We start from the raw sequence: 12,122 nt of genomic DNA on the forward strand, positions 1-12,122 counted from the left end.
TATAGCACAAGGAACTATATTTGATATCTTGTAATAACCTATAATAGAGAAGAATGAAAAAAAGAACACACATGTATACACATATATATGTATAATCAAATACTTTGCTGCACACCTGAAACTAGCACAATGTAGTAAATCCATTAAAAAAAATCCATTCTCCATACTCCCATGTTGCTAGAATCTTTACAATGAGAATTTATTCTGTGTACTATGTAATAAAAATTAGACAGCTTATCCAGTCATTTTAGATACAGGTCAGTTGGAAAATGATTCTAACATTTATTAATTTAGTTCATTAATTTATTAATTGACATTAATAAAATAGGCAAAGTAGGAGAAAGTCTTTGCTATGTCTTCCAGCTTCTATTTTAAAATTACACTAGGAATCTGTAGACCATACCTTTTGTTTACCTTACCAAATTTTGCCAATTCTTAAAGAAGAGTAGATAAACTGAAAAGTCCCAGTGAATAGCATATTATTATTGGTTTGATTCAAGGGAAAAAGGGGAAGTTTGGAGGTACAGTTTCTGGGAAAGACATTATTTTCAACTGAGTCTTTTTGCTGTTCACTTGGCACCTCACACACATACCCATATTTATCCCTGTATATTAAAGAATTTAACATACTAAATCCTCAAGAATTTTTTCAAGAAGTTATCATTCTTCAATTAAAATCTCCTTGGGAGTGGATGTGTGTGTGTTGCCAACACACACACACACACACACACACACACACTATAACTAGTACAGTGTTCTGCATATAGTGAGGATATGACACATGCAATTAAATGAGAAATGAGATGCTGTTACGCTCTTGTAAAGAGGCAGCACCTCACATTTAAGTAATAAAAAAATGAAAATAGTGTCTTGAAAATCAAAATATCCAAAATGTTAAAGTATTACTATTGAAGAAAGAACATTCAAAAGTTACATTAGGACGTGAACACTAACAATTTGGAGTATAAAAACACAACCACAAAGAAGCGGGACTGGAAGGGTGTACACACGCCAGGCCTATGTAATCTGGGCACAGTCCTAAATGACAGCTCTCATATGGCATTTGAGAGCTACAGGCTCTCAGTCTGTTCAACCAATTTTGTGCTTATAAAATTACTTCACCTAGTTGCTTCAAGGATCTAGATATTAACCACTGAAAAAACCAAACCAAATCAAAAACACTGGCAGGGTTGGGGTACAGCGAGGGTGAGAGTCAGGGAAAGCTTGGCAGGGGCCCCCATGCAGAGAAGGGCCTCACAGAGGGTTTGGAATCTGTGTTTTGAGCGCCTTGGAAGCCATGGAACAAGGGGCAGCAGAGGTGAGTGAGTTGTCTTCCTCCAAAGATATGTCCAATCCTAACCCCCAGTACGTGTGCATGTGACCTTATTTGGAAAGGGGATCTTTGTAGACGTACTTAAAGATCTCAAGATGAGATCACTTAGGGTGGGCCCAGACCGGGGTCCTTATAAGAGAGAGGAGAGGGAGTTTTGAGGCACACAGAGACAGACCATGTGAAGACAGAGTCAGAGGTTGGGGTGATAAGTCTACAAACCTGGGAATGCCAAGAATTGCTGACAACCATCAGAAGCTGGAAAAGGCAAGACAGGATTCTCAGGGTTGCCAGCAGTCAGCAGAAGTTAGGAGAAAGGCATGGAGCAGAATCATCCTCCAAGCCTCCATAAGGAAGCAACCCAACCAATACCCTGCATTTGGAGTTCTGGCCTCCAGAACTGTGGGACACATTTGTATTGTTTTTAAGCTGCGAATTTGTGGTAATTTGTTATGACAGCCCTAAAGACATGAGTAATTTTAATTACTAAAATCTAGAGTAAACACACAAGCACACCTCTTTGGTTGCTGTACAGAGAATGGACTAGGTAGGCAGAAAAAAAGGAAGCAGGAAGTCAGATAAGAGGTTAATGCAGTCGGACGCTGATGGTGGCTTGAGTGAATGAATGAACTAATACAAAGGGAAGGGGGAAACACTGGAGGGTGACTTTGTTGATGAGATTGTCAGGGGTGGTGGTAGGGGATGCGACACAGAACTTTTCTTGTGGAAGGCTGGTCTTGCTCCTGAGGCATAGGTAGGTGAGGTCAAGGTACGCTTCCTGGGAGTGGTGGAAGGAGCCAGGTGAATAAATGCAGGCCCAGCAGGAAGGAAGGGACTGAGGCACTCCCCCTACCCATGTGCAGTAGGAATCTAACCCCTGTGCATGAATAGGTGTAACATAAAGTGTAGTAAAGCCACTCAGTCGTGTTTGACTCTTGGTGACCCCATGGCCTGTAGCCTACCAGGCTCCTCCGTCCATGGGATTTTCCAGGCAAGAGTACTGGAGTGGGTTGCCATTTCCTTCTCCAGGGGATCTTCCCCACCCAGGGATCGAACCCAGGTCTCCTGCATTATAGGCAGACACTTTTACTGTCTGAGCCATCAGGGAAGTCACACAGATGGAATATAAAGCCTCCTCTATTCATTTTGTGTGCTTTCTTTTTTAAAAATTATTTCATTTTATTTTTAATTGGAGTATAGCTTATATTAAAAATTTTTATTCTATTTTTTTATTGTAGTCACAAAACCTCCTTTAAAGGCCTAAATCAAAAGCTACCCTCACCCTGAACTCCACTGGCACTCTCCACATACAAATTGTTTTCCCCAACTTGTGCTCCAGGCTTCCTTAGGAGAAGCCCTGCCTTCTTGACTGCACCCTAAGGAATTGCTGGTCTCAGGTGCTAGACTGTGAGTTTGCTATGGAAGGAGTACCTCCTTTGCTCTTGAAATCCACCACAGCAGTGAGCCCAGGCCCAGACACTACATCAGGAGGCCTTGATGTGTGGGTCTCAGTCATACCTAGAAAGATGCCAGGACTGCGAGGCAGTAAGAGACAGAGCATAAGACACACTTTCCTTTCTGTTGCTCCCCATCAGTGACAGCCTGTCTCAATCCAGCACCTGTGCTACTGCACACCTGGCTGGCTGGTGACAGATGTAAGTGGTAGGGCATGGGGAAAAGGGTGAGCTGGCCCTGCCCTGTCCTGGGGGCTGGGAGTGGGGTGGGAGGGACAAGCCGGGCTGCCCACCTCTGTCCTGGGGACCTCGCTGCTGGTGTCCGGCTGGGCGTGGGCTCCAGAGTCGGGGCTGCAGCCTGGCTTGAGGCTGGCCTCTTCATCTTGCTTTTCCTCGCTGGTCCCCTGCTCTGGGCTGTGGCTGCCCACCCCTCCTCCAGGAGGGGGTTGAGGGGGCTCCTCCTCCACGGCTCCCTCCTCCAGCTCCTTTGTGTCTTGGCTGCTTTGTCCGGGCTCCTCCTCTTCACTGGCCACCCTCTCCTTCACCTCTGTAGGCTCTTCCGCCTGCTCTCCAGCCGGTCTCTCCTCTTTGGGGCTCCCACACCCATCCTCCGCCTCTGAGCTGGAGGCTTGGGCTGGATGCTGCCCAGCCTCCTCCTCAGAGCCCCCCACAATCTTCTCCGGCTCCTGGGCTTCCCCCATGGCCCTGCTCTTCTCCTCCAGCTTCTCTGTCCTGCTGGATGTCCTCCTCAGAGGAGGGGATCCTGGGGCTTTGCTCTTGGCTGGGAACAGCTCGTCCCCACTCTCCTCCTTGGCACCATTCTCCTGGGAAGGCTCCACGGCCCTGAACTCTCCCAGTTCCCCACAGTCTGACTGGGACCTTCGGAATCTCCGGGAGGGAGGGCGCCTTTTTATGGAGCCCCTTGTCCGCACCTGGAAGAAAGTGTTAAGGAGTGTACATCTGTGAAAATGGCCAAGGCGAGGACACATGTTCTTTCAATGCCAGTTTCACAAGCCCCACCTGAGGATCATTTGATTTTCCATGAGGATGTAGCACTGTTTGCTATTTATTAGAGGTAGAGCCCTATGGGGTTATGGTATTATATGGTAACCTGCAGAATTTTTCAGAGAAGGCAATGGCACCCCACTCCAGTACTCTTGCCTGGAAAATCCCATGGATGGAGGAGCCTGGTAGGCTGTAGTCCATGGGGTCGCTAAGAGTCGGACACAACTGAGCGACTTCCCTTTCACTTTTCACTTTCATGCATTGGAGAAGGAAATGGCAACCCACTCCAGTGTTCTTGCCTGGAGAATCCCAGGGACGGTGGAGCCTGATGGGCTGCCGTCTATGGGGTCGCACAGAGTCGGACACGACTGAAGCGACTTAGCAGCAGCAGCGGCAGAATTTTTTATGTGTGGATGAAGATAAAAATGCTTTCTGTCCAATAAGACCCTAAGATTTTATTGGTCTGTAAAACATCAATCAGTTTGGTGTCTAACTTAGCAATTTTATTCTCACATTTGTTCTATTTAATTGCCTATAAATAACCAGTTCTTTGAATGAGCTTTACCACCTTATAGATTTCCTCATAAATTAACAAGTTGAACAAAATCTCTATTTCATATTAGTCATGTTTTAACATTTTGAGGACGCTACTTTGACAAAGGTGAGTGGAAAGTGTGTGAAACTCAGAACTAGGCCTCACCTTCGTCACTGGACTTCATCAGAAGTTCAGTGGGCATGTTTATATCAGATGCCCTACTTTATTCACATGATCTGTCCTTTAAAAATTAATGTGCAAAGTAGGGACTTCTCTGATAACCCAGCAGTTAAGAGTGCCCCCTGCCAGTGATCCCTGGCTGGGAAACTAAGATGCCACACGCCACGTAACATTTTGCGTTTGTCAATCCTCGTTTCGTCTCAGTGGTTTAGAATGCTATGCTATGCTACGCTAAGTCACTTCAGTCGTGTCCGACTCTGTGTGACCCCATAGACGGCAGCCCACCAGGCTCCCCCGCCCCTGGGATTCTCCAGGCAAGAACACTGGAGTGGGTTGCCATTTCCTTCTCCAGTGCATGAAAGTGAAAAGTGAAAGTGAAGTTGCTCAGTCGTGTCCGACTCTTAGCGACCCCATGGACTGCAGCCCACCAGGCTCCTCCGTCCATAGGATTTTCCAGGCAAGAGTACTGGAGTGGGGTGCCATTGCCTTCTCCGGGTTTAGAATGAGTGCTTGGTTTTAAAAGAGCTTCCCAGAAACTTTGCTGAGACCACAGAGAGGCTAGCCTACATGCCATCAAGGCCTCAGTCCTCACGGCCTGCAGGGTTCAGAAATAATCCCATCTGCTCCTTTACTGCTGTCACAAGACCCAATATTAGGGCTCTCCCCGGGGTTCCTCTCTGCCCCCAGGGGTCTCTCCATTGTTCTGGGCTGAAGGATCCCTATTCTGCCCCCAGCCAGCAGGCTCAAGCCCACCCCATCACCTCTTTGTTTCCTTGGGCTCTACCTGTTTCTGCATATTTGATCTCTTTTTCTTAGATGGATTCTCTGGAAGGGTCCAGAAGATCCTGCTCTCTCCATCCATAATTCTAAAGTCACATACATTTATTAATACCATTTCCTGGCATTGGAGCCCTTTAACTCTTAGCCTCTCCCTGGCTCTGGCCCAAATTTGCTGGGTGTATTGTTGGAGTGTATTGGATTGTATGCACCTCTGATTCCCTGATTCTTACCTCCTTCCAGTAGGGCAGGGATCTGATGAAACTACACACAGAGTACCAGGTAGCATCCACAGAAACAAGCCTTGTTACACATCCTTTTGCAAAGGAAACAGTTTGGATGTGTGCTGGGGTGTGCGAGCAGGCTAAGTCGTTTCAGTTGTGTCTGACTCTTGTGACCCTATAGACAGTAGCCCTCCAGGCTCCTCTGCCTATGGATTATCCAGGCAAGAATACTAGAGTGGGTTGCCATGTTCTCTTCCAGGGGATCTTCCTGACCTAGGGATCGATTCCGCATCTCTTACGTCTCCTGCATTGGCAAGCAGGTTCTTTACCACTAGCGCCACCTGGGAAGCCCTTTAACTAGGGCAAGATGCAGCAAAAATGATTTGAGCCTCTTCTGGGTCACTTGGGAGTATTCAAATCAAGTCAGGACAGGTCAATCTAGTGACCCTGTCCTCCTTTTTGCTGAGTCACTGCTTTTGACATATGTCTCAGCTGGGGTCAGTTGTGAATTCCCCCCTCTCTCTCCACAAAGGATGGAGAACTCGCTCCCTCCCCATGCCTGCCTTTCAGGTGAGGGGAGCAAGTTGCAGGGAGAGGGGATGAGAGAGACAGGCTAGGTAGAGGGTGATCTTAGTTCAGGGATCACTTGCCAGAAAGAGGAGACATATCCTTTGTTAAAAAGCACTCTGACCACAGCTAAGGTGTGTTCTCCTTTTTCCAGGACAACAGCAGGGTAGAGATAATTCAGGATTGCCCAGCACCCACGTTTCCACAGACATTATAAACAAAGACATTACAATACTTAGGACCCAGACAGTACCTTATTGTAACAGGGCAGATGACTGCCTTCAGGAGGCTGGTCAAAGCTGACGGGCACCTCCTCTGGTTCGCTGGGCCGAGATCGCACTCCAGGGCTGCTGGGGGTAGAAGGCGGGCTGTGAAATGGTGACACCATGGCCTTGAATCCAGGACTCTTGGGAGAAGCCCCAGGAAGCAGGGCTGCTGGATCAAAGACTAAATTGGCCTGTTGGGAAAGATGAGGAATTTCAGGTAAGGATAGAGAGAAGATGAAAGTTCTACTCTAGCATGTTGATTTCCTGGCCTTAGAACTGACTGAGACTAGGTACCATGAGGCTTTTCTTACTTCCTAACCAATTATCCATTGTCACAGCAAGTCCTGCTCCTGGAAGACCTGCTTACTCTCTCTACCTTTTGCTACCTGGCTTACTCCAGCCTGCGTTCCAGAATGCCCAGGAAGTACTGATTTGATCTAAGAAAAATGCATGGAACAGTCCCAATTTATAGACAAAGAGGCCAAAATAGCAACTGCCAGGACTTGCAGGCACCAGGATCTCACACTAAGTCAGCACCTTCACCATCCTTCTCATCAGAGTCAGGAGCAGTTACCACTTACAGGATGCCTCCTCTTTGCTGGGCATGTGCAGTTTCCCCCTCTACCCTACACATTCAGTTTTGTTCCCAAGGCACAAATTAGCAAAGTGTTTAAGGAATCTGCTCTGGGATTCAAGCCCGGTCTCTTAGTCCGGGCTCAGCCTCCAAGTAAGTACAGGGTCTTCCTCAGAAGACAACCAGAATGATGGACGGAGCAGGCCACCAAGCCCCTCCAGGGGGAGCTGGCAGTGCAGATGCAAGTGTGTGCCCCAACCTGGGCATCACAGTGCAGTTGAAACCAGACTAAAGTGAACCCTGAGGGCAAGCAAAGAGGAGGGGTTACCTAAAGGTAACCAGGGCCTAAGGGAGTCATGAGGTTGGTTCGGGGAGGAGGCAGGTGGTCCTAGATCTATCCAACTGCCTCAGAGAAAGTGCAGGAGGGATTGAATGTGAGTGCCCTGAGTCCTCTAGGATCATCTAGGGGAATGGCTCCTCCAGCTCTACCCTCTACGTTTCCAAATCATTGCCCAGCTGCATTGGCCAGAGCGGAAAAGCCTGCAGCGAGGTCTGCTGGGAAGGGACCAGGCTTGAGGGCAGACGATGCTCTCCACGCAGACACATCTGACTCCAGATATCTACTCTTTCACTTGATAGCTGTGTGACCTACAGGGAGTTCAGTAGCCTTTCCGTATCTTGGATTCTTTATTTGCTCAATTGACTGAGCCTGACCTTCAGAGTCTCTTATGCTCTGGTCCCATTACTCTTTCCTGTCATTATCTGACCCACACCTTCTTCCTCCAGACTTTCCTTGGTGTTACCCTCCTGTCAGCCAAGGCTCTGTCATCCTGAAGAGCTCCTACAAGGTACTTTAGGACTTGCAAAGTATAGAACATTATACATGTTTAAGATGACGTTAGTACTTCTATTGTGATTTTAAGGAAGAATTTATAACATAGACAAGATTGTGTCATGGTAAAATTAAAAATATAAAAGTTAAATAGCAACACTGTGAGCCCATGCCACGTCTAAGAGCAGCATATGGCAGGTACCAAGGGACAGGTTTGGACCCCACAGGCTGAGGGAGCTGATGTACTGGGATGGCTCGGAGGGCTTCCTGGCAGTGGGGAGGTTAACTGGGCGTTAAAAGAGGTCTTCTTCCCCTTTCAATGTCAAGCTGGGAAATTCTCTCTGTAAGACTGCTCACAGGCTTCGCTGGTGGCTCAGTGGTAAAGAATCCACCTGCCAATGCAGGAGACACAGGTACGACCCCTGGTCCAGGAAGATCCCCTGTGCCCGGGAGTAACTAAGTCCAGGCACCACAACTATTGAGCATGTGCTCTAGAGCTGGGCAAGTGCAACTACTGAGCACAACTAGCGGATCCCTCAAGCCCTAGAGCCTGTGCTCCACAGCAAGAGCAGCCACCTTGAAGACCCAGCACAGCCAAAAATAAATAAGTAAAATTATGTATTAAAAAATACTGTTCACAAATAAAGTGGGTCTTCTAGTCAGGGGAAAACTTCTTTTAAAAAAATATTTTATTTTTATTTATTTGGCTTCACTGGTTCTCAGTTGCAGCATGCAGAATCTTTCACTGTAGCTTGCCAGATCTAGTTCTCTGACCAGGGATGCCCTGCATTGGGAGTGCAGAGTCTTAGCCACTGGATCGCCAGGCAAGTCTCTTGAACTTTGAATTACAAACTTCTCCAATGAAGAAACATCATAGTTTCTATCTCATCCAATAGAATATTTAGAAGAAAAATTGAGCTGATGATGCATTTCTTAGTTCTTTTCCTACATAGCTCCAACAAAGTAAGGTTGCTAAGGGATTCGGCCAAATTATATACTGTTACTGACACTCTTCATAAGATTAAACCATTGGAGATCAAAACCTCATATTCAGGTTTCCATGTTTCCCTAGGACACTTGTTAGTGACCAGAAAAGGGGAATAAGACCAAAATTTCAAGGTACATAGTCTTTGTGATAATTTCTAGCCGTTGACTGAGGGCTGTGGTGGGCTGCTGGGAGGCGGAAGTAGGTGTCCTGCATTACACCCTCGACATCAAGGAGGGGGTGTCTGAGTTCAGGGGTCCCTTGTGAGAGATCCCTGTGAGGTACATGGGAGCCCTGCAGCCTTCTATAGTGATGGGCAGCCCACCTCTTTCCTGCAACTGAGATGGAATCAGGGCTTTTCATGATGAGTTAAACTTCAGAAAGACTCCTTCTGATCCTTCACCAGGTAGGCTCATGACCCCAAACCAGAGGTGCTTTCCTTAACCCCAAATCAGGCTGGGGGCCAAATCTCTGGGCTCTCCCGTAGCTGGGAACTACAGAGGCTGTGACTACTTGTCCTGACACATCCCTAAGAATGGCTCCACAACAAGGTTGATGAACCAGTTTCATTAGTTGGACCCAGACAGGAGAATCCAGTGCAGGAGAGCCTTGCTGAGACTGCAGTGAAAGCCTGAGCATCTTCTACAGGCCTGACCCAGACATATTATGCTTGCTCCTCCTCTGCATTTCAGTTCACACTGTTCCCACACCAGGAGAACCTCCCTCCCTCCTTTCCAGCCACCCTTCTTAAGGACCAACTCAGGGAATAGGTGTTTCATAAAGCATCCGTCAATTATTCCTGACCACTCGGCTTTCTTCTTGCTCTATAATTCTAGAGCAGTGGATCTCACCTAAGGTTGGGGGCGGGGGGATGATTTTGCTCCCATGAGACTTTTGGCAATATCTGCGGGCAATTTTTCTTTGTCAGTTTATTGAGTGCTGCTGGCATCCAGTGAATAAGGACTGCTGCTAAACATCTTGCAGTGTACAAGGCAGCCCCCTGAACAAAATTATCCAGCCCAAATCATGCTGAGGTTAAAAAGTCCTGGTCTAGGGACTTCTTTGGTTGGCCAGTGGTTAACAATCTGCCTTCCAAAGCCGGGAATGTGGGTTTGATCCCTAGTCAGGGAACTAAGATCCCACATGCCTCGGAGCAATTATGTCTATGAGCTGCAACTAGAGCAAGCCCATGCTGCAACGAAGACCCAGTGCAGCCAAGTAATAATAATAAATTTAAAAAAGAAAAATCATACCAACTGTAAAAAAAAAAAAAAAGTCCTGGTCTAAAGCAGTAGGAGTCGGATAGTTACCCACAATTTAGATCTCTGGTATTTACTCTCCCATATGTCTTTTATTGTATCATATGTGAAAATCTGGGCTCCCCTATTGGCTCAGATGGTAAAGAATCTGCCTGCAATGCAGGAGACCCAGATTTGATCCTTGGGTGGGAAAGATTCCCTGTAGAAGGAAATAGCAACCCACTCCAGTATTCTCGCTTGGGAAATCCCAAGGACAGAGGAGCCTGATAGGCTAAAGTCCATGGAGCTGTAGAGAATCAGACACGACTGAGTGACTAACACTAACCCTTGAAAATCTTGTCTCCACAAGATTGTGACATCAAGTGCAGTTATATGCCTCATTCACACTCCTAGGAAAGCCAGCGGGCACAGCGGTGAGGGCATGCCAGGTAACTGGCGATGAGGAAGGACAGGACGCTTTCCAAACAATGAACCTGGCCATACTGGTGTGATGTCTAGCAACTGAATTTCAGCCCTGGATAAGGTTGAAGTGGTCTGTGACTGCATTCACACCTTGGAAAGGACTTGGTTACTCCTGGAGTGTTTCTTGCACTATATTGTCCTTTTCCCATAAGATATCCCATTCTCTTCAACTTCTGCTAGGTGTTGACATGAGTTCACATTTGATAGGGTCCTCATTTTAGTGTATTGCCTTTAAGTAGAGCTTCCCATCGGAGAAGACAATGGCAACCCACTCCAGTACTCTTGCCTGGAAAATCCCATGGATGGAGGAGCCTGGTAGGCTGCAGTCGATGGGGTTGCTAGGAGTCCGACACGACTGAGCGACTTCACTTTCACTTTCACGCGTTGGAGAAGGAAATGGCAACCCACTCCAGTGTTCTTGCCTGGAGAATCCCAGGGACGGGGGAGCCTGGTGGGCTGCCGTCTTTGGGGTGGCACAGAGTCAGACACGACTGAAGCGACTTAGCAGCAGCAGCAGCAGAGCTTCCCATCCTTCAGGGCACTTTAATCACTAATTGGTTATCAAAGGTCAACTATCCAGGTGACATATGGAACTCCCTTTAGGAATCCCAAAGACATGCAAATGTTGGATAAGAGGTAGTGATAGGTAACCATTCTGGACTTACCTGAAGTTTCTCAATCAGAGGTGAGCTCTTCACTTTGACTTTAGGAGGGTGGTTTGCACTGGGCAGTGACTTCTATAAAAGCAAATGGACCAAAACAACCAAATGAGTAAGGTGAAGGGAAGTGGGGTTCTGGTTAGAGCCCAGAAGCCACAATTGGAATGAGAACAAAAAGTTGGTTTCATCACTTCACTGCTTAGCTGCAGGAACTCACTTACCTCCTCGGGTACTAGGCACAGCAGGTGCCCCCTCCCCTCTCCCTCTTCTTGCCACTAACAAGACTACCTGAATCTATGCGCTGGAGCAAGCAGGACATCCAAACACAGGAGGCCTCCTGTCCCAGGAAGGATGCCTTCATGGTCATTATGAGGGAGCAGACTATGTCTGAGGGGGATAAGATCTTCAGCCCATGACCTTAACAATGTGGGAAAACAATTGGAGGGGATTTCAAACAGAAAGGGCAAGCGACCATCCATTCTGTCTGTCACAAACATCACAAGAAACCAGAGCTGGAGTGAAACCCGACAGAGGTATTATTGAAATTGTTTCCTTGAGCCAATAATATTTTGGGAAACCTCACCAATAGTGTTGTTTATAAACTATCATTTTCCAAAACATTGAATTTTCATTTTGACTCAGCAGACGTGTATTGAGTACCCCCTACATTCTAGACATTGTGTTGGTTATATAAAAAAATGAACAGGATTTTGTGAAAGTGAAAGTGTTAGTTGCTCAGTCATGTCCAACTTTTTGTGACCCTATGTACTGTATGTGGCCCACCAGGCTTCTCTGTCCAAGGGATTCTCCAGGCAAGGATACTGGAGTGGGTTGCCGTTCCCTTCTCCAGGGGATCTTCCCATCCCAGGGATTGAACCTGGGTCTCTTGCATTGCAGGAAGATTCTTTACCGTTGGAGTGTACCTGCCCTCTAAAAGCGGTCGATGTCTGAGACATACACACACACACACACACACACATATATATACACACATATGAATATATTTTCATGCA

The 12,122-nt window shown here is 47.1% G+C and overlaps 1 protein-coding gene across 2 annotated transcripts in view; it reads right to left on the reverse strand.

Annotated features, from left to right (window-relative positions):
• RCSD1 (RCSD domain containing 1) overlaps positions 1 to 12,122 on the reverse strand; it is a 72,958-nt gene that overhangs the window by 4,221 nt on the left and 56,615 nt on the right. For both annotated transcript variants that reach the window (XM_025287423.3, XM_025287422.3), the window contains 3 exons: positions 11,116 to 11,187; positions 6,326 to 6,529; positions 3,078 to 3,716 (listed from right to left, as the gene is read on the reverse strand). In XM_025287423.3, coding sequence (XP_025143208.3) covers positions 3,078 to 3,716; positions 6,326 to 6,529; positions 11,116 to 11,187 — 915 coding nt within the window. The remainder of the gene's footprint in view (positions 1 to 3,077; positions 3,717 to 6,325; positions 6,530 to 11,115; positions 11,188 to 12,122) is intronic.

This window comes from Bubalus bubalis, chromosome 6 (genome assembly GCF_019923935.1).
Source record: "Bubalus bubalis isolate 160015118507 breed Murrah chromosome 6, NDDB_SH_1, whole genome shotgun sequence".
NCBI lineage: Eukaryota > Metazoa > Chordata > Mammalia > Artiodactyla > Bovidae > Bubalus > Bubalus bubalis.